This window comes from Pelodiscus sinensis, chromosome 15, assembly GCF_052426305.1.
Source record: "Pelodiscus sinensis isolate ZL-2025 chromosome 15, ASM5242630v1, whole genome shotgun sequence".
Classification (NCBI taxonomy): domain Eukaryota; kingdom Metazoa; phylum Chordata; order Testudines; family Trionychidae; genus Pelodiscus; species Pelodiscus sinensis.
This window is the reverse complement of record NC_143066.1, coordinates 4112066-4132713: the sequence shown is the minus strand read 5'-3', so window position 1 is coordinate 4132713 and position 20648 is coordinate 4112066. Positions and strand designations below refer to the sequence as shown.

Below are 20648 nucleotides of genomic sequence, written 5' to 3'. Positions count from 1 at the left end.
CCCCCCAGCCCCCTCCCGGCCAGCCCTGCTTCCCCCTGGCCAGTTCCTCCCCCCCCATCTCCCCCAGCCAGCTCTGCTCCTCCTGACCCCCTCCCGGCCAGCCCTTCTCCCCTCCCGTTCTCCCCTCCCCCCGTTCTGAGATCAAGTGTGTCCGCTATTTTTTTGAAACCCATCTGGTAATCCTAGTGGTTGGGCCAGTGCAGGCTGGGCGCTTGCTCCCGGGGCTTGCGCAGGGGCGCTCTTAAATTCCCAGGAAGGCAGAGCACGCCGGGGCTTGGCCAGTGGCTCCAGCGTCCACGCCCTGAGGTGAGGGTGGCCGGGGGGCGATGCCGAGGCTGAGGGACACTGTGGGACCTTGCCCACTAGGGCTAACCGGCTGCCCGGTGAGCGTGCTCCTTGCTGGCTGGTGCCGGGCGGCTGGTGAACCGGTGAAACGTTACCCTGGAAATGCAGCTTGTGCTGAGGAAACTCCTCTGGCTGGAGTCCCCCCTTGTGACATCACAGTGGGCCTGCAGGAGGGGCAGGGCGGCCTGGCTGGCTGCTGACCCACACCACCAGCTCCTCCCAGGGAACGGGCCCCCCCAGCTGGCTCCAGCATGAGCTGCTGCATGCAGGGCCCGGCCACTCGCTCCACAGCCAGGCCCCGGGGCAGCTGGGGGCCCAGGGCCGGCGGTGAGTTGGGCACAAGGGAAAAGGAGCAGCCCTGACGTTTGGGGGGCTCTTCCCAAGTCGGGAGCCTGGCTGTCGGTGCCTGGTCTGGTGGAGGGGTGGCCGGCTGGCTGGCATGGCCGGGCGGCTGCCAGCCCCGCCTCGGCCGGCCTGCCTGCCGTGCGGCTGCAGGGTTTGCCTGGTTGGGGCCTGTCTCGTTGATGCTTTGCAGCACGCTGGCAGTGTGCAAATGCCCAGGCGTTCACCCTGAGCACCGGAGAGTTAACCACGTTAGATTAGAAGTGAGGTGAATCGGTTCATCTCCGTTTGATGCCCAGGGTGTGGCCCGAGTCCGGCCTGCATTCCGGTGCTGGCCTTGAAACCCTGGTTTCCGTTCTTGGGTGCAAACCCAGCCCTGCCGGCCCGGCTTGGTGTGTTACCGGCACAGCTGCACCCCTGCTTTTACCCTCTGGGGCACCTGTCGCGGGGCCGACTGGGCGCAGGTTCTGTGGCTCAGCCGTGGGGCCCCTTTGAGACCCATGTGTGATCCAGAGTCCACGGAGCAAGGTCTGCCACCCGAAGTAGTGGAGAAGGCAGGAGGGCTGGTCGGGGTGATCTGGGGAGGGGGCCGTGGTTTGTTGCTGGGGTAATCGAGCCGGATCGCTCTTGTACAGCAGCGGGTGTTTGTGTGCCTGGTCCCGCTGGAGGATGTGGTGTACCAGAGAAGCCGAGTGTGCACCTGGTGCACAGGAGCAACTGATTTTCCCACTAGCAGGACCGGGAACAGCAGCTTTAAGGGCCCTAGAGCGTGCGGAGGCATTGTCAGTGGGGACCGGGCCACCCTGGAGCAGCTGTGCATGGTGACTAGCCCTGGTCCGGCCAGTGCAGTCGCTCGGGGCACCGGGGTGACGGGGCTTGCTGGGAGTGGTGCGGGTGTCACTGGGCTGGCTGGGGCCGATGGACCCCCCCGGTGTACGGCTGTTGTGCAGGGGAAGCGTTGCAGGCGTAGTTACAGCGAGGCGACTGTCTGGCGGGGGCCGGGCCTTGGTGCGTAGCTCCGCACGTCCCAGCCGCCCCATGGCCTGCCTGGCTTGTTCTGCGTCCTCCGGCGCCATGGAAGGCGGGCTGCAGCCGTTCAGCCTGGCAGGGCTGCCAGGTGGCTGCCTGTGAGCCGGCCTGCCTGGCTCTCCTGCTGCCTGGCCGGTTGCCAGTGAAATGTGCTGGTCCCTCCTGCTCCCCCGCCCTGCCAGCTGCGCACACGCCTGTCCACGCCAGCGGCCACGCAGCAGTTCTGTGCCGACCACGTGGCTGGGCAGGCTCCTTCCTTGCCCAGACTCCTCCGGAGCCCGCGTCAGGCCTCCGCCCTGCCCTGGGCGCCTACCCCTGCTCTGGGGCATCCCTGGGCTCGTGTCCCCACAGCGCTCTGCTCAGGCCGGGCACCCGTTCCCCCAGGTGTCCCTGCCTGCGAATTCACCCTCCCGCATCCGTCAGGCTCGGCTCCCCTGGCCTGGGCTGCCTCTTCCTCTTGTTCCCAGGGGCCTGGGCACTGGCTCCCCTCCACCTCGCCGGGATCCGCAGCTCTGGCCAGTCCTCACAGCAGCCTTCTCTGGCCGCTGGTCTCGGCGGCAGAGCTCAGCTCCCCTTCGCTGCTCCGGCGTCGCTCCTGCCCTTTCCTGCGTGTCCCCGCGGGCCGGCTCTGACTAGCCGCTGCGGAGGCAGCTGGATGGGCCCTGCTCCCTTCAGGGTCCCATCCCCTTGACACAGATTTGGGTTTCTCTGTCTTTTCCCAGGTTTGCTCGTTGGCTCAGTGTCCTGCCAAGCCCTGACGCGCTCTAAGGTCGCTTGCCTGGCGCCTTGCCCAAGGGACCGCGGGTGGGTTTGGTGTTTGCTCGGGTAGGGCTGCAAGTGTGGGAGGGGAGGCCGTTTAAAAAACGTGTTTCCGCCACAAACCGTGCCGTGATCGGCTCCTGCGAGAACCGGGGATGGAGAGAAACTGGCTAGTGCCCCAGCTGGAGGCGGGAGCGAGGCAGGTACTCGTGGGCGCGGGCGAGGGCGGGTCGCGTTCAGAGCGCGGTTAGGGTTTGATAAGTTGTTAGTTATCTAGGTAAGAACATTGGTTCCTTGGAAAACCCTTTTCCTGTGGCTCCTCCTTCGCCGGCCTGTGGGGCTTGCAGCGGGGTCTGCTGTTCCATGAGCGCTGCGTCAGCACGTTCGCCAGCGAGGCGCCCGAGCGCCTCCATGCTGGCTAGCCGCAGGGGCGGGTGAAGCCAATCGGGAGTAAGCTGGAAACGCTGCAGGGAGGGGCCGTGGGGTATCGGTTAATGGAACAGTCGCGTAACCTCCTGAATCTTAGCGGTTACGTGACTGGTCTATCGTCCCCCGGGGCGGGGCCGGCAGCCAGTGCGCCCCAGCCCCGCTCTGTGTCAGCATGGGGCGCCAGGCGGGAGCTGGTCTGCGAGGGGAGACCGTTTAACAAGCAGCTCCCCTCGTGGACCGGCTGCCTGCCTCGGATACAGAGGCAGCAGCCCCTGTCTAGGGTGGGTCTCAGCTCTCGGAGCCACCGCGAGCCGGAACTGAGCCGGGCTGCCTGCCCGCCCAGCTGTAGTACACTTGAAATGCGGAGCCGCAGCGGGGACAGGTCCTGGACCTGTTTCAAGCCAGGACTGAGCCGGGCTGCTGGCACATGTCCTGGCAAGTGTGGGGGGGACGTGCGTCGTCTAGAGCATGAACCTGCAAGCTTAATCGACTGCACTGTGCGGCCTTGGGCTTACCCTCCCGCCCAGCGTCAGGTGTGCTCGTCCCACAGGCCTGGCCCAAGCCCTGCTGACCCTGGGTTGCGGGGAGATGGGGGATCCCTTCCAGCTGTGTGAGGGAGCCTGGTGGGGGCAGGAGCGTTGCACAGCCCCACAGGGCTGCCTTTCTGCTGTGGCTCGCGGTGCTTGGCGGAAGCCCATTGGGCGCTCGGTGGAAGGACGCCAGACACAGCCGCGTTGCGCCAGCCCCGGGACCTTCCTGCACTTACACGCAAGCCCGAAGCAGGGAGCGCCTGTCTGGCGGGGCGCCGCGTGCTTGCTGCCGACGTGGGGACGCCTCCCCGGCTGGCCCGAGGCCCCTGTACTCCCCTCCCTGCGCAGCAGGCTGGTAACGTGTCTCCTCCTCTCTTGCAGTCACACCCACTCTCCTGGCTCCATGGCTGCTGTGCCGGAGTGGTCCTGCACCCGCTGCACCTTCCTGAACCCGGTGGGGCAGCGGCAGTGCTCCATCTGCGAGGCCCCCCGCCAGAAGCCGGACCTCAACCACATCCTGCGGCTCAGCGTGGAGGAGCAGAAATGGCCGTGCGCCCGCTGCACCTTCCGGAACTTCCTGGGCAAGGAGGCCTGCGAGGTGTGCGGCTTCGCGCCGGAGCCCGGGCCGGGCAGCTCCCCGCTGCCCATCCTCAACGGCATCCTGGCCAAGCCCGCCGTCCTGGTGGAGCCCAAGGGGGGGGCCGCCGAGGAGGCCTGCCAGGCGGAGAGCGCCAGCGAGCAGCCGGGGGGGAAGAGCCCCGAGGAGGGGGAGCGGGAGGCCGGCTGGGCCTGCCAGCGCTGCACTCTTCACAACACGCCCGTGGCCCACTCCTGCTCCGCCTGCGGGGGGCCGCGCAAGCTCTCGCTCCCCAAGATCCCCCCGGAGGCGCTGGTCGTCCCCGAGGTCATTGCCCCCGCGGGCTTCCACGTGGCCCCCGCCGCGCCCCAGCCCGGAGTTGCCATAGAAACCATGGACAGTGAGCCTGTGGCCAGCCAGGGTCCGGCCACCATGGAGCAGGATGCTCAGAAGATGCCAACTTTCAGCCCCTTCTCCCCCGGCCTCCAGAACAACCCTGTGCCCCGGAGCCGCAGGGAGGTGCCGCCCCAGCTGCAGCCCCCGGCGCCTGAGGCCTCCCAGCCCTCGCCCGGGCAGAAGGGGTCTCCGCAGGGCCCGGCCCGGGCGCCCCCGGCCACCCGCTTCCAGGAGCTGCTGTCCACCAAGCGGCTGAGCGTGCTGGAGGAGGAGATGGAGGTCAGCCCGTCCCCCTGGCCGTGCAGCGCCTGCGCCCTGCTCAGCCCGGCCGGGGAGAGCCCGTGCGAGGCCTGCCGCGCGCTGAAGGGCAGCGACGCCATCGACCTGGCGGGGGACTCGGTGCGCTTCACCCCCAGCAGCCCCTCCAGCCCCGACTTCTCCACCTGGGCCTGCTCCAAGTGCACCCTGAGGAACCCCACCCTGGCGCAGACGTGCCAGGCCTGCGGGTGCTCCAAGCTGCACGGCTTCCAGGAGCACGGGGCGCAGGGCGAGCCGGCCCCCAAGTGCGCCGACTGCGGCGCCGAGCGGGGGGGCTGCACCTCCTGCGGCAGCAAGGCCCCCTCAGCCCGCAAGGTGGCCCGCCTCTTCCCTTCCCCGCAGGCCTGCGCCCAGGACAGCCCGAGCCAGTGGGCCTGCCCCGCGTGCACCCTTCTCAACGAGCTGAAGGCCAAGCACTGCGCGGCCTGCCACACCCCACAGCAGTACGTGGCGCAGCACACGGGGGCCAAGCCGCTCAAGCGGCGGGAGAGCATGGACGCCGAGAAGCGGCGGCAGACGGACGAGGGGGAGGCCAAGGCCCTGTGGGAAAACATCGTGAGCTTCTGCCAGGAGGTGAGTGCCCACCAGGCCCCCGGGTGCCCCCCTAGCACTGGGTCAGGGCCGTGGAGCCTGGCACCTCTCTGGCAAGGCCAGGAGCTTCTGCTCAATGCACCCTAGTCCTTAAGGAACCGCATCCAAGTGGCCCATTGCAATGCTGTCTGCCTGAGGGTGCGGAGAGCCCAAAAGGATAGAACGTGCTAGTCAGCCAGCGTTCACTCTGAACCCTAGTGATGGTGCGACGACTCCCCGCTGTAGCGCAGGACCCCCTTGTGCAAGGTGCTGTACAGTCGGCACAGCCACGTGTTTCTCCCCAGAGATCTTATAGTCCAAGCAGAAAGCAAGAGACGAGAGGTAGGTGCAGACGGACAGCGAGAGGATCATCCTTGCCAAGCCCAAGAATTTACAAATTCATGACTCTGGCCCTAAGAAGTCGTGGCAGTGACTTGAAAGAAGAGGGCAGGAATCCTTGATTGGTTCGGTTTGCCTTCTGGCGTTCTAACCGAGCATCCTGGGTCCTGCTCTGAGACTGGGCTGTCTAGAGGCTACCGTAATCCACCTAAGAGCTAATGTACAGCACCTGCCACTGGGGGTCCTGGTCCATGACAGAAGCACCAGGGTGGTACCGTATTACATCTAATAGTTACTGTCCAGTGCCGACCCCATGGGGCGCTGGTATGTGTCGCCAGCTCCTGGAGCCTAGTGTGGTGCCACTGCTTAGCGGCTGTGCGTGCGCGGTGTATCGGGCTGCTGGCGGCTATTGGCCCCGCAGCGTGGTCTCTGTGTGCGTGGCGAGCGGCTGAGGCCCGGGGGCTTCTCTTCTTCAGTGCACATGAATATTGTGAACTTGCTAGTAGGGAATCCCTTGTGCAAAATTGGGAAGGCTGGGACCAGTTAGGAAGCACTAAAGAAATAAGCAACCCCCCCCCCCCCCCCCGCACACACGCCTCCCAGGGATTTCAGTCTGGAACTGGAGCTCGTCTCCTGGCTAGAAACCTTCCTGAACAGCTTGATATCCCTTGAGAGAGATCCTGGCGTGTATCCGCCCGGCTGCCAGCAGTCGGTGGAAATGCCGCCTCACCTCCGGCCACGGTGCTGCCTGTGGTGAACGAGAACAGATTCCAGAGTGGACCTGCCCGTCCCTCTGAAACGCTTCCTCCTCTGCCTCCCACCCCCACATCCGTCACCAAGCCCTCATCTCAGTGCGCTGGTTCCCGGAGCTCCGACTCCATCGGGCGCCCTGGCTCGCCCGGCCCCATCTGGTTTCTCCCTCGGGGCAGGGAGCAGTGCAGATGGGAGCCAGCCGGGCGGATGGTGGGAAGGGAAATGGATGGTCCTAGCAGCCCACACGTGTGCTCCACGTGGCCGTGGCCAGTGGCCGTGCTGCTCAGCAGCCGGCAGCTTCCACGGCTCAGAGACCACGAGGGAGCCGCAGGCCAGGCCCAGAGCAGCGTGGGTTTAGCGCACAGGCTTGCTGCTCTTACCTTCTGGAGTCCCTGTTGTGCTAGGCACATGGGGAGGGGGCACAGGTACGAAAGGCAGGGATCCCGTCCCCCTCCCCTGCCACTGCCAGCCCGACAGGGTCACGCCGAGTCCGGCAGAGCGAGGAATCGACCAGGGCCACTCCTTCCTTAGCCCTGAGACCGGCCTTGCTCGGGAGGGGGAGTAAACAAGCAGCCCACATGTCCCACCTCCCAGCGACGCAGCGGCTGACACCGGGGCCCTTTCCCCGGGGTTGTGGGGCGCCGGGTGCCCCCCACGTTGGCGGGGCCCTGTCGGGGGCGGGGAAGGGGGCGGTGCGGACCCTCTCCTCCCTTACGCTGCGCCTGCATTGGCAGAACAAGGTCAACTTTGTGGATGACAGTTTCCACCCCGGGCCCAAGGCGGTGGGGTTCCCGGACGGGGACAGCGTGCAGCAGCGCGTCAGGCTGTGGCTGCGGCCCCACGAGATCAACTGCAGCCTCTCCAAGGATTGGTCGGTCCAGTGGTCGGTCTTCCGGACGCCCCGGCCCTCGGACATTCTGCAGGGGCTTCTGGGAAACTGCTGGTGAGTGACAGCGCGCCGGCCCTCTGCGTGTGCGCGACCCCCGGCCCTTCCTGTGCCCCCCTCTCTCCTCAGACACCCCCTCTGCGTGCGCGCGACCCCCGGCCCTTCCTGTGCCCCCCTTTCTCCTCAGACACCCCCTCTCCGTGCGCGCAACCCCCGGCCCTTCCTGTGCCCCCCTTTCTCCTCAGACACCCCCTCTCCGTGCGCGCAACGCCCGGCCCTTCCTGTGCCCCCCTCTCTCCTCAGACACCCCCTCTCCGTGCGCGCAACCCCCGGCCCTTCCTGTGCCCCCCTCTCTCCTCAGACACCCCCTCTCCGTGCGCGCAACCCCCGGCCCTTCCTGTGCCCCCCTCTCTCCTCAGACACCCCCTCTCCGTGCGCGCAACCCCCGGCCCTTCCTGTGCCCCCCTCTCTCCTCAGACACCCCCTCTCCGTGCGCGCAACCCCCGGCCCTTCCTGTGCCCCCCTCTCTCCTCAGACACCCCCTCTCCGTGCGCGCAACCCCCGGCCCTTCCTGTGCCCCCCTCTCTCCTCAGACACCCCCTCTCCGTGCGCGCATCCCCCGGCCCTTCCTGTGCCCCCCTCTCTCCTCAGACACCCCCTCTCCGTGCGCGCAACCCCCGGCCCTTCCTGTGCCCCCCTCTCTCCTCAGACACCCCCTCTCCGTGCGCGCAACCCCCGGCCCTTCCTGTGCCCCCCTCTCTCCTCAGACACCCCCTCTCCGTGCGCACAACCCCCAGCCAGCTGCCATCGCGGGCCCCGGCCCCTTCCTCTGCCCCCCACTGCCTAGCGCCCCCTCTCCTGTGCGCTGTCTGCATCCCCGCTGAGCCCCAGAGCCGGGGTCCTTCCCGCCCAGTGTTCTGTCTCAGTGGATGCCAGATGGGGGATAATTTGCCTCCTGGTGCTTGGTAGCAATTGGCGCCCCTCCCCCCCCCCCCCCCCCCGGAGCAGCAGGTCTGGTGCTGAGGGGCTGACCCTTCGGCACGCTCCCTCGCCTCGTGTGACGGCGCGTTGGGGGTCCCCCGTCTCCTGCACCCCGAAATGGCACAAACAGACCGCACCAGCCGGTGGAGTAGAGGAAGTTTATTGCCTCTCCAGGATACAGCACAGCACAGATGTAGTCTGGTCACAGAGCTGGGCTAGGATGCCTCAGGCCCCCTTGAGATGGGGGAGACTGGGCCCCTAAACTCCAGCCTCTTTCCCTAGGCTGTCTCCTCCATGCCCCCAGACAGCAACTAACTAACCCTCTTCCAGCCCTGCCCCCCAGCCAGGGCAGCATCCACCTTCCTTTGTTCCTCTCCATGGGGGGTATCTGGCCATACTGATTTGCATAGTGACTCATCCTGTTTTGCTGGGTCGTGGTACCCACGGCAGCCAGTGGGGGTTACCCCAGAGCCAGCAGCATAGAAACCAGCCAGGTACCCCCACTACGTCACACCTCGTATCCGGGCTCGCTCCGAACGCCAGCTCTCCCTGGCCCTGGGACTCTTCCTCTCTGCCCCCGGAGTGCGGGGAGGTTCTGAGCAGGGCAGTGGGTCAGCCAGCCCGGGGGCCGTTCTTCCTGGCGGCACAAAGCTGGAAAAGGGCTTATCTGTTGGGCAGGGCGAGCTCCGGGCCGAGCCTGCGGCAGCCCATGGCAGAGCTCCCGGGCTGGGCTGGCGCTTTGCCACCTCCACCAGGGCGTGGGCATGTGGGCCGGGGAGGCGTGTAGCCAGCTGGAGGGACCCAGCTAGGCTTAGGGGCTCCGAGGGCAGGTTCAGCCAGCCCCTGGCTCCTCGCCGTAGGCGCAGGCCTATCCCGAGGGAAACGCTCTGTACCCCTGCCCCGTGCTTTCTGGGCGGAGGCCACAGGGGAGCCTGGCGCTCGTCCCCCGTTTCGGTTCCTGAGGGGCCTCGTCCGGTGTCTCGCCAGGTTTCTGAGCGCGCTGGCGGTGCTGGCGGAGCGGCCCGAGCTGGTGGAGCGGGTGATGATCACGCGGGCCATGTGCCCCGAGGGAGCCTACCAGGTGCGGCTGTGCAAAGACGGCACGTGGACCACGGTGCTGGTGGACGACATGCTGCCCTGTGACGAGTGCGGCTACCTCCTCTTCTCCCAGGTGAGCGGCCTCCTGCCTGGCTGTGGGTCAGGCAGGCCGGCGTGGGACTGGTGGGGAGCGGACCAGCCCCTGGAGGTGTAGATCAAAACCGCAAGGTGTGGGGGGGATGAGGAGCCCTGTCTCCTCCCCCAGCATCTCGCCAGCGGGGGACGGGCACAGCTCCACGGCCTGCTGCGGGTGGGTTCTCCCCGTATGGCAGGGCTTCCCGGCAGTGCCAAGCTCTTTCCACCCCTGCACGTGTAACTACCCGAGTTTCCTTCCTCTCTCCTCCACGTTTGGACTCTCCGGGGCTGTGGATTGAAGCCAGACAGGCCCCAGGCCCAGCGAGAGCCGCCTCCGCTTGGCTTGGTCTGAGGGGCTGCTAGCCAGAAACCCCCTCTGGGCGCCGGTCTGCTGGCCCCTGCGGGAATAGTGGCGGAGGAGACAGGGCCCGGCCCCTTTGGGACATCGCTGCCTGTTCTCCCTGCCGGGCCGGGGGCTGCGTGCTGGGCTCCTTGGCACCATGGAGATGGGAAGTGTCCGGAAATGGTGCAGCCCCAGGGCGCGTGACCGGAGAAAACCAGGGGCCCGGCGCACGTTTCAGCTCGGCTGGCAGCTTTCGGCACGTCCTTGGCCTTCCTTTCCAACTCCCAACGGGGGCCGGATTTCTGCAGGCACGTGTTCCGCCTCCCCCGGGTGCACACGCTGATGTACCGGGAAGCCAGAGCACCGCTCCAGGGAGAAACCAGATCTGTGCAGCTTGGGCCTCCTGAAGCACAGAGAAGGCCGAACGAGACTTGTGTTTAGATCTTCGTTTTGAAACCGAAGGGGGGTGGTTTGCCTTGGAGATACCAAGTCGGGCTTCCCTGCGTTTTCTGGAGCTTTGCTTGCAGGCCTGGCGTGTGGGCTGAATTGTCTTTCCCCTGGAGTGGAGAAGCCGAATCGAGTCTTTGACAGAGAGTTGTTTTCCGAGAGGTGTTGTGAGCGTTTGAGCTGTAGGCCGTTACCAGCCTGAACCAAAAGCCTGTGTTTCAAAACCAGAGCCCCCTCAGGCCTCCTTGCGTAGGACTGCAGCAGCCATCCATAGCTTGGGGGTGGGAGAAAGGGCTGTGAAAAGCAACACACAAATGGCACCTTCTGGCTTTCATAAAGAGCCCTCGCCCCTCCCGGGGGTCCCCCCTGTCACTGCCTCCCGGAATGTCACCTTTCCGTCACGGTGCGGCTAAGCCGTGGATCTCCCAGCCTGGTTCCTGCGGCCCGCGCGGCTGAGCTCAGCCATGTTGTGTGTGGGTGGCGTGTGCTGTTGCTTTTGGAAACGTGTAACTTCCCATCTAGCCCCAACACACGCCATGCCAGATAGCGCCTCAGTCACTCGGCTGTCATCTCCTCCGCCTCTGGCGGCTCCTTGCGGGGGGAGCTGCCGGGCGTTTGCCGTGGGCCTGGCGCACCGAACAGGGTGCAGGCCCGGAGGTTATTCCCGAGGGGTGTTGTGGGGTCTGCGCAGACTGTTACGCTGGGTGCAGATCGTACGGCCGGTGCCGTGTGGCTAGCGTTGCTGTCTTGCCGATCTCTCGTGGCAATCGCGTAGCCGTGGCATTGATGCGCAGCGTCACAATGCCACAGCCTAGCGCCAGACCAGAGCAATTTACGGGACCCCTCTTCCTGCCAGGCAGCCCCTGTCTAATTACTTTTCCCTGTGCTGCGGGGCGAGACGTTGGCTGTCGTGTCTCTAGCGTCTCTGAGCTGTCATCTGTTTGCCCTTGGAGCAATCTCCTCTCCCCGCTGTAGGAAACGGAATTGGTTCCGTCTGTAAGTGCTCCGGAGTCAGCCTAATCCACAGGGCCAGCTTTGGGGGGCGGGGGCGGGCGTGTATCCGGGCATTCAGGACGGGTTTGGAATCCCCTTCTCGGACGAAACTCCCTAAATCCGGCTTTGCTGGGACACGGGGCCTGTGTTTTGAAACCCTGTCCGAACACCCCTCTGCCCCGGCTGTCGGGCAGTCTGCACGGCCTCGTGGCTCAACTCCAGCATGTGGGGGGTGACCCCCAAGGAGCAAGATGCTGGCCAGGCAGCCCCTCCCTCCCCCTGCCCGGCATGGTCTTGGCAGGGTGGGCCCGGGGCCCTTTCTCCGAGGCCTTGGCCTGCTCGAGTGCGCAGCTGCCCCGCCTCCTCCGTGTGGCTGTTACCCGGGTTCTCTCCCTCCCCAGGCCCAGCGGAAGCAGCTGTGGGTAGCCCTCATTGAGAAGGCTCTGGCCAAGCTGCACGGCTCGTACTTCGCCCTCCAGGCGGGGCGCGCCATCGAGGGCCTGGCCACGCTCACCGGCGCCCCCTGCGAGAGCCTGATGCTGCAGGTCAGCTCCACTAACCCTCGCGAGGAGCCCATTGACACTGACCTCATCTGGGCCAAAATGCTGAGTTCTAAGGAGGCTGGGTAAGACGAGGCGGGAGGGGTTCACGGAGCACAGGGTTGTAGGAGAGGCTGGGGGCAGCTCGGGTCCGTAGCGCAGAGAGGAGGGGCTAGTGTGGGCAGCTCGGGGCGGGGCCTGGCCGTGACGTTCTCCTTGGTGGTGTTGCACAGAAGAGCCGGCCCCGGTGACGTCCCGGGCCCAGTTCCCCGGCGGGCGGGGCTGGAAGTGGCTGCTCCTCAGCCCGATCGTGCGCTTCATGGTTTTGCTTTGCTCCGGTTTTGTTTCCCAACCTCCTGTGCTAAGGCCCCGCCCCTGCACTCCCCCGTTGGGCCCACACCACGTGGACTGGGAGATCGGGCAGGAGGGAGGGAACTTAGGGCCCTGGATGGCAGGTAGTGCTGGGTGCTGGGAGAGCTTGGGGCCGGCCTGGCTGCACAGACCCCGGGGCCGGCTGCCCGTTCCTTTGAGGGGTCGTGGCGCCTATAGCCTGCTCCTGGCAGCCGGAGCCACAGGGTGCGCAGAGGCCTGGCGAGCTTCAGGGTGCCGAGTCTGGCTATGGGGGCGGGTGCGTCTCACCCCAGCGAGCTGCGAGGGTGCGGAGCTGCCCCTGGGCACTGGGAGCAGAACCGGCGCCGCTGCCTGCAGGGTTTCCTTGCTCCCCGGGCTCAGCCTGGGCTCAACGTGCTGTGGGGTTTGGTCGGTGGGCAGGCCAGGCAGGAAGGAACTGGGGCGGGAGGAGGGGGGCTCTTCCATACACAGATGTTGGGGGGATTAAATTCTGTGTAGCACAGATGTGAGTAGCCCACCCAAGCGCTGCCATGTGAGAGCGCCACAGGCATGGCACTGCTGTGGGGAAGCTCACCACACAGCTTGGCGGGCACTACCAGGGCACTGCTATGGGGAAGCTCACCACACGGCTTGGCGCGGGCACTACTAGGGCACTGCTATGGGGAAGCTCACCACACAGCTTGGCGGGCGCTACCAGGGCACTGCTATGGGGAAGCTCACCACACAGCTTGGCGGGCACTACCAGGGCACTGCTATGGGGAAGCTCACCACACAGCTTGGCGGGCGCTACCAGGGCACTGCTATGGGGAAGCTTCACCACACAGCTTGGCGGGCACTACCAGGGCACTGCTGTGAGGAAGCTCACCACACTGCCCGAGCTTCGGTGGGCACTGCTATAGGGAAACTCACCACACAGCTTGGCGGGCACTACCAGGGCACTGCTGTGGGGAAGCTCACCACACGGCTTGGCGCGGGCACTACCAGGGCACTGCTATGGGGAAGCTCACCACACAGCTTGGCGGGCGCTACCAGGGCACTGCTGGTGGGGAAGCTCACCACACAGCTTGGCGGGCACTACCAGGCACTGCTATGGGGAAGCTCACCACATGGCTTGGCGGGCACTACTAGGGCACTCCTGTGGGGAAGCTCACCACACAGCTTGGCGGGCACTACTAGGGCACTGCTGTGGGGAAGTTGGTGCTGCTGTGGGGGGTCCCATTGCTGGAAGCCCAGCGGGTGCTGTTGCAGAGGGGTGCGGGGCAGGGCACTGCAGGGAGACCCCATGGGAGTGGCTTGCACTAGCAGCCGTGGGCGGGGCCATCTCCTGGCGGGCACAGGCACTGCCCAGGAGCGCTTGTCCCCGGCTCCTGCTGTCCTGGGGAGCCAGCCCTGGCCTCTCGGCCCATGCGCCTGGCACCCATCTCCTGGCTTCTGCTCCCTGCCCTGCAGGTTTCTGATGGGCGCCTCCTGCGGCGGGGGCAACATGAAGGTGGATGACGCGGCGTACGAGAGCATGGGCCTGCGCCCGCGGCACGCCTACTCCATCCTGGACGTGCGGGACGTGCAGGGCTGCCGGTGAGCCGGGTGGGGCAGGGGCAGGGGAACGGGGCTCAGCCCGTTGTGCCCCCGGGAGGACCGAGGCCGGGCCTGCCCGGGGCTCCTGAGACGGAGCCAGGCTCCAGCTGGGATCCCAGGGAAAGCGAGTGGAGATGGGAAGGGGGTTGGGCTAAGGCAGGGGTGAGGAACATCCAGCCCCCAGCTTGCCTGGATCTACCCCCCGAGGCTCAGGGCCCCCTCCCGCACCTGCAGAGGGACTGGAGCCCTAGGCTCTGGTGTGGGAGGGAAGTGGGGGGGTGGGTCTTCCTCAGTCGGGGCCGTGGCACTGAGGGTTTGGGGGATTTTAGCTTCTCACATGTGTGCGGCCCCCGACCCGAAAAGGCTCCCCAGCCCTGGGCTAAGGGGTGGTCCATGCTGCACTCCAGGGACCCCCGGAGCCCAGTAACAGATGCTGGCCCAGGCCCCCTTGCTCCACGCCGTGGCTGCGCACCGGGGGCTGCTGCAGGGTAGGCTGGCGTCCTGATCCAGCTGGATGAGCGGTCCCCTGCTGACAGGCCTGGAGGAGAGCTGTCCAGAGAGGTTCCCGTCAGTCGGGGACACGGATGCCAGCCTCCAGCCATGGCTGCGTGCCCTAGGGGTGGGGCTGCTGCCCACGCTGGCAGTTCCCGGGGCAGAGCCGGGCGAGGGGCCCCGGAGCGGCTGGGGATCTGAGCGGCTTGGCAGAGGACGGCCAGCTCAGTCCCTGGCCCGGGGCACTGCGCCGTCGGGAGGGGGAGTCTCGTTCCCGGCACGGCTCTGACCATGGGGGCTGCTCCCTCAGGCTCCTGCGGCTGCGGAACCCCTGGGGCCGCTTCTCCTGGAACGGCAGCTGGTCTGACGAGTGGCCCCACTGGCCGGCGCCCCTGCGGCACGACCTGATGCCCCACGGGAGCAGCGAGGGCGTCTTCTGGATGGAGTACGGCGACTTTGTCAGGTGAAGCCGAGCGGGGGGCCGGCCCCAGAGGGGGGAGGGGACGGGGCTGGGCCGGGCCCCCCTCACCCTGCTGGATCTGAATCCCTCTTGCAGAGCAGGAGACCGGAGCGGGGCAGCTGCCCCCCGGCCTGTCCTGCCTTCCCCTGAGGCTGAATCTTGCGAGCGCCCAGATCCCCACGTCCCTGGGCTCAGACAGACTCGGCTGCCGCCGCCTGCTCAGAGTCCGGCAGTCACAGTGGGCCCCGACAGAGCTTGGCAGAGTGACGGGGGAAGGGGGGCCCAGGGTTGTGGGGCGTAAATGCCTGGGGGGGTCACAGGGAAGGAGGAGGGGAAACTGTAGCCCCTAAATCAGGAAACCAGGCTGCGCCTCAGACCTCCTGTGGCGTGCTGGGGGGGGGGGGGGAGCAGCATGCCGAAGGGCCCCCCGGGGACGGGGGTGGAGCCGGCGGCATGGAGCAGGACACGACTCTGGAGAAATCCTCCGAGGGCTGAATCTGGCCCTGCCCCGGGCGCCTGTGTGCTCCATGCCAAGGCAAACGGAGAGCCTGAGAGGGGCCCTGGGTTCCCATGGCAGCCTGGTACAAGGGGAGGTGGGCACCAGGCCAGCCCTTGGCAGACCCAGCTGCAGTCAGATGCCCCATTGGGAGTTGGCAGTCAGGGTGCCGGGGCGGGGCGGGCTCTGAGCCAAGCAGCCCCCTGGCCAGGGATCCCGTCGGCAATGCCAGCGGGTCCGGTACGAGACCTGGCCAGTGCTGGGCTGGGGAGGCCCTGCCCGGCTCCTGCGTGTGCCACAGGGGAGTGTCCCTGGTGGTTTGGAGGCTGGGCAGGGGGCTGGCAGGGGGCGGAGCGGGCAGGGGGCGGGGGGGCGGGCAGGGGGCGGGGCAGGCGGGATTGACAGGGGGCGGGGCGGGTGGGACTGACGGGGCGGGGCGGGCAGGGTGGCAGGGTCTGGTGGGCCAGGGCTGTGCCCGTATCACTGGTCCTTTGCCACGTGTGGCACTTTGGCGCCACCTAGTGGTGGTCTGTGCATGGTGCCAACTCCGGAAGCAGGATCCTCCTTGCTCCCCTCTGGCCCTTTGTGGCCCTTGCAGGCCCCTGGGCATGGGGGCGGGGCCTGCGTCCATTTAACCCCTCCCCCCATGCTGCTCTCCTTGGTCTCGTCGGGGAAGGAGGGGGCAGCGCGTGGGGTGTGCTGGCTGGAGCTCGCCTGGCCCGTCCCCCGGCTGGGAAGCCCCCTCCGTTGCCAAGGGCGCCATGGGCATCACCCCGCTCGGGGCGTCGGACCCCGGCGCTGCAGGCCCTGTGGGCGCAGGGGGCACAAGGCGCTGGCCCTGGCTGGGAAAGCTGCAAGGGACTGGGATAAGCATCATTTGCCCCGGGGAGGCGGGGTGGGGCTGGATCCACTCCCCCGGCCCAGCCTGGCACTGACGCCGGGCTCGGCCCCGCTCCCGGCAGGTACTTCGACTCGGTGGACATCTGCAAGCTGCACCCGGACTGGCACGAGGTGCGGGTGCAGGGCACCTTCCCCCTCAAGGCCAGCGGCCCCGTGACGGTGACCTCGCTGACGGTGCTGGAGCGGGCGGCGCTGGAGTTCGCCCTCTTCCAGGAGGGCAGCAGGTGAGGCAGGGAGACCCACGCGGGCATGGCTGGGGTCTAGCTCAGCCTGCGGTGCCCTTGTCCACTCGGCCCCTTGGCCTGGGGGCCCGCGGGCAAGTCCCTGCGCTGGCCTCAGTTTCCCTCCTGTAAATGAGGGAAGAACCCTGCCATGAATCTTTGCAAAGCTCTTTGGGGTCCTTTTCCAAGCTGGGCAGGTGCCAGGCCGGCTCCTGCTTTTCCCTGGCTGCCCAGGGCCACTGGGCTGGGAATCCGCCCGGCTCAGCCTTTCCACCCGGCAACCCCAGCCTGTCCTCTGTGTCCGGCCTGGGGGTGGCTCGGCTGTGCTGCCTGGGAGCCGGAGACACGCCGGGGGGAAAGATGCCAGGGCTGCATGGGGCTGCGTTGTAACCTGGCCCCGGGGCGCGGCTGCCTCTCCCCAAGTGGGACGGTTGCCACCAGGCCAGGGGGGCTCACTGTGCCTGCAAAGCACGCCTGCCGCTGCCAGGGGGCGCTCTGCCCGGCTTTCCCCAGGCCCGCTGGAGGATCCGCCTGGCCAGGCCTGCCTATGGCCCCAGAGTCTCCCCGGATGGGCAGGGCCCTGACCTCCCCCCGCTGCCCCGGCAGGCGCTCGGACACGGTGGACAGCCACCTGCTGGACCTGTGCATCATGGTGTTCCGTGCCGCCTTCACCAGCGGGAACAAGCTGAGCCTGGGCCGGCTGGTGGCGCACAGCAAGCGGGCGGTGAAGAAGTTCGTCAATTGCGACGTCATGCTGGAGCCGGGCGAGTACGCCGTGGTGTGCTGCGCCTTCAACCACTGGAGCGCCACGCTGCCCGGCGCCGCCTCCGCCCAGGGTGAGGCCCTGCCGCGGGGGGCGGGGAGAGGAGGGCAGCGTGGCGCAAGCCCAGGCCCTGCGCTCTGTGCCACGGGGGTCTCCTGCGATCTCACGGGGAAGGGGCTCCAGTCAGCCCGGCTCGCCCTGCCCTGCCAGCCAGAGCTCCCTCTGCCCAGCCGGGTGCCCTGTGCCAGCCCTGCCCTGGCGAGTCTGGACTCCTGGGTCCTGTTCCGGGCTGGGTGTGACTTGGGCCGGTCGCAGCACTGCCTTGTGCCTCGGTTTCCCCTGTCCGGGGGCAAGGGGGCAGAGGGCTGGGCAGCGTCGCCAGAGCTCGGCGAGGGGCTGCTGAAGGGCAGGGCCCCGGGCAGCAGGAACTGGTCAGGAATCTGACAAGAGCCGGGTGCTGGGAGCTGCATGGGTAGTGTGGGGGGGGGCTGGGCGGCCTGAGCCCTCACTGAACCCAGCCTTGTCTCCCCAGCCACCAGCCCCGCTGGCGACAGCTCCAGCTACATCCTGGCCATCTACAGCTCCCGCCTGGTGATGGTGGAGCAGATCGACGCGCAGCCGACCACGCTGGCCGACGCCATCATCCTGCTGACCGAGAACAAGGGCGAGCGGCACGAGGTGGGCGGGCCGAGGCCGGCGGGCGGGGACGCTGGGCTGGGCTGGCGCTGCGAGTCGCACCGTGGGCCCCCCGGCGCCGGCAGCTTTCTCCTGGGCCCAGGGGTGGGGTCTGCCCCTCCCCGGGGCCCGTCTGACCCAGCTGCTCGCCCCGGCAGGGCCGCGAGGGGATGACCTGCTACTACCTGACGCACGGCTGGGCGGGGCTGATCGTGGTGGTGGAGAACCGGCACCCCAAGTCCTACCTGCACGTCCAGTGCGACTGCACGGACAGCTTCAACGTGGTGTCCACCCGCGGCAGCCTGAAGACCCAGGACAGCGTCCCGCCGCTGCACCGGTGAGGCACCTCGGGGACCAGGAGCGGGCGGCCATGGGGGGGCTGCCCTGCCGGCCCAGAGTCCCCCTCCCCCTCCCTGGGCCTGGCGAGGGAGCCGCCGGCCCACAGACTCCCCCTCCCTTCCCAGCACAGCCTGGCGAGGGAGCTGCCGCCCCACAGAGCCCCCCTCTCTCTCCCCCCCCCACCCCCCCGGGCCCGGCCTGGCGAGGGAGCTGCCGCCCCACAGAGCCCCTCTCTCTCTCTCCCCCCACCCCCCCGGGCCCGGCCTGGCGAGGGAGCTGCCGCCCCACAGAGCCCCTCTCTCTCCCCCCCCCAACCCCCCCGGGCCCGGCCTGGCGAGGGAGCTGCCGCCCCACAGAGCCCCTCTCTCTCCCCCCCCCCCCCCCGGGCCCGGCCTGGCGAGGGAGCTGCCGCCCCACAGAGCCCCTCTCTCTCTCTCCCCCCACCCCCCCGGGCCCGGCCTGGCGAGGGAGCCGCCGCCCCACAGAGCCCCTCTCTCTCTCTCTCTCTTTCTCCACCCCATTGCCCCCCAGGCCCGGCCTGGCGAGGGAGCTGCCGCCCCACAGAGAGCCTCCCCCGTGGGCACGGCCAGGGCCCAGCTGCTGTCCATGGCTCTGGGCCCCGGCCCCCTCGGAGCCCTGCGCGGGAGCAGGTGTCTCGGCAGCCGCCCCCTGACCCCTCTCCCCTGCAGGCAGGTGCTGGTGATCCTCTCGCAGCTGGAGGGCAACGCCGGGTTCTCCATCACCCACCGGCTGGCGCACCGCAAAGCCGCCCAGGCCTTCCTCAACGACTGGATGGCCACGAAAGGGACCCACAACCCGCCGCTCACCCCCGAGGTGGCCGGGCTGCACGGGCCCCGCCCCCTATGACGGCCGGCCCCGCCCGCCCGCCCCCTCCTGCTTCTGCCTTCTCGCTGTAGCCCCGGCCCTGCCGCCTCGGGCTGAGCCCCAGGGCAGCCCCAAGCGCCCCTCCTCCAGCCCTCGGCGAGGGGAGCGCTCCTCAGGGCCGGGCCCCGCTGCCAACGCTGCACTTTACGGGGAGCCGCTGGGCTGGGGCCGTCTCAGGATCCCTCCCCTTCCCTGGCCCCGTGGCCGCCAGGCTGGGCGGGGGGCGGGCTCCTTCCAGGCCCTACGGCCACTCAGGACTCTGCTCCCGCCGCCAGCGTCAGGCTCCTGGTGCTGCCAAGGGAATATACCTCTGAGCGCCGTCTGTCTGTCCGTCTGTGTGGGCTCCGGGCCGCTGCGGGACCAGGGCGCCTGTTTGCCAGCCAGGACGGGAGCCCCAGCTGCCGGCCCAGCCGACTGGGGCTCGCGGGGCCGGTGGGAAGCCGCTGCTCTTTGCCGGGCCGTGGGTGCCTGAATCCCCTCCCCCCGGCAGCTGGCAGGAGGCTGGGGTGAGGGGCAGGGAGAGGAAGGTCCGGCTGGGAATGAACGTGACCAACGAATCGTCAGTGCCCCAGCCAGCTCCGGTAAAGCCGTGTGCTCCCAGAAGCCTGTGGGGCTGGTAGACGGTTGGCCTGGGGGGGCTTGTCCCCGTTAGAGCAGCCCCCCTGTGGAGGGGACCAGGAGGCTGCGTGGAGCTGCTGGTTCCCGGCGGGGGGGTGAGCAGCTGCTACCGTTTTACAAAGCGTCTTTTACCAAAAGGGAGCGAACTGGCCCTTTCCCGTGCGCCGGGACTCGAGGCGCGCGGGTCCCCGCCGGGCTCAGGGTACACTGCGCCCCCAGCTCCGCTCCCAGGGCTCTGCCATTCAGGCCCTGGGGAGCAGCGTCAGGAGAGAAGCCATGAACCGCCCCTGGCGCTGCCAGTCCCGCCTTCCCGGCTCCATGGGGCTGGCCACGGCGCGCGGGGGGCCAGCCAGAGGGTACTGGACTGCAGGCCTGCTCCTGGCCCGGGCTGGCCACGGGGTTCTCTGGGGCTGCCTGTACAAGGGCAGGTCAGCGTGGGGCATTCGGGGGTGGGCACAGGGTAGCGGGTACAGGGTTTCCAGCCAGCACTCGGGCTTGGACATGGGTGGGGGGCTGAGCAGACTCACCCCCCTTGCCCCCCAGAGTTTGAAAATATTGCCATGCACTGACTTCTATTTTTTTAAAACTCATCTTTCTTTTGAATGGCCAGTCCTGTCCCGGCGGAGGGTCCCTCCCTCCTCCCCCCTCCCCCGCCCGCAGGGTCCGGGGCGGGCGCCTCGTGGGGTGCGCGGGTGCGGCGTGACGCGCTTAGCGGAGGCAGCGAGTGTCTGGAGCGGCAGACTGCACAGCGCCACTCCCCCCTGCCCCGGAGCCGGCCCTTCGAGGGGAAACCCCGGGGCGGTTTTAACTCTGGTTTTAAGCTTTGCACTAATGGTCCCCAAAGGCCCCTGGGAGATGTTGTGTGTGAGGGAGGGTGCTCAGGCGAAATCGGTCCCCTCGGCCCCCGGAGCTATCTGCTTCCGCCCCCTGCCCTGGTTCCCCTGGCGGATTCTGTGGTCCGGGTGCTCGGGGCTGGGCAGGCAGGCTGCGGACCCGGGTTCAGAGCGGTGCGCGTGGAGGGCCTGCCCGGGTAGCTTGCTGGCCTCTTCCACCGAGCGGGTGGCAGTGCCAGGGTTTTAGTCCAATGGCCCCGGGTTTCCGGTTTCCCCTCCAGGCTAGGTGGA

General features: G+C 68.0%; 1 protein-coding gene across 5 annotated transcripts in view; it reads left to right on the top strand.

The window, feature by feature from the left end:
• The window catches only part of CAPN15 (calpain 15), a 44461-nt gene extending 25233 nt beyond the window's left edge, over window positions 1-19228 (top strand). For 2 of the 5 annotated variants that reach the window (XM_089782204.1, XM_075899054.2), the window contains 11 exons: window positions 3816-5298; window positions 7122-7330; window positions 9242-9425; window positions 11612-11835; window positions 13550-13675; window positions 14478-14630; window positions 16086-16247; window positions 16851-17080; window positions 17540-17685; window positions 17841-18019; window positions 18711-19228. In XM_089782204.1, coding sequence (XP_089638330.1) covers window positions 3838-5298; window positions 7122-7330; window positions 9242-9425; window positions 11612-11835; window positions 13550-13675; window positions 14478-14630; window positions 16086-16247; window positions 16851-17080; window positions 17540-17685; window positions 17841-18019; window positions 18711-18888 — 3252 coding nt within the window. In that variant the 5' untranslated portion in view covers window positions 3816-3837 and the 3' untranslated portion in view covers window positions 18889-19228. Of the gene's footprint in view, window positions 1-515; window positions 673-2581; window positions 2679-3815; window positions 5299-7121; window positions 7331-9241; window positions 9426-11611; window positions 11836-13549; window positions 13676-14477; window positions 14631-16085; window positions 16248-16850; window positions 17081-17539; window positions 17686-17840; window positions 18020-18710 lie in introns of those variants that run through there. The other 3 variants (XM_089782207.1, XM_089782206.1, XM_089782205.1) reach the window with 3 other exon arrangements.
• The last annotated feature ends 1420 nt before the right edge of the window (window positions 19229-20648 follow it).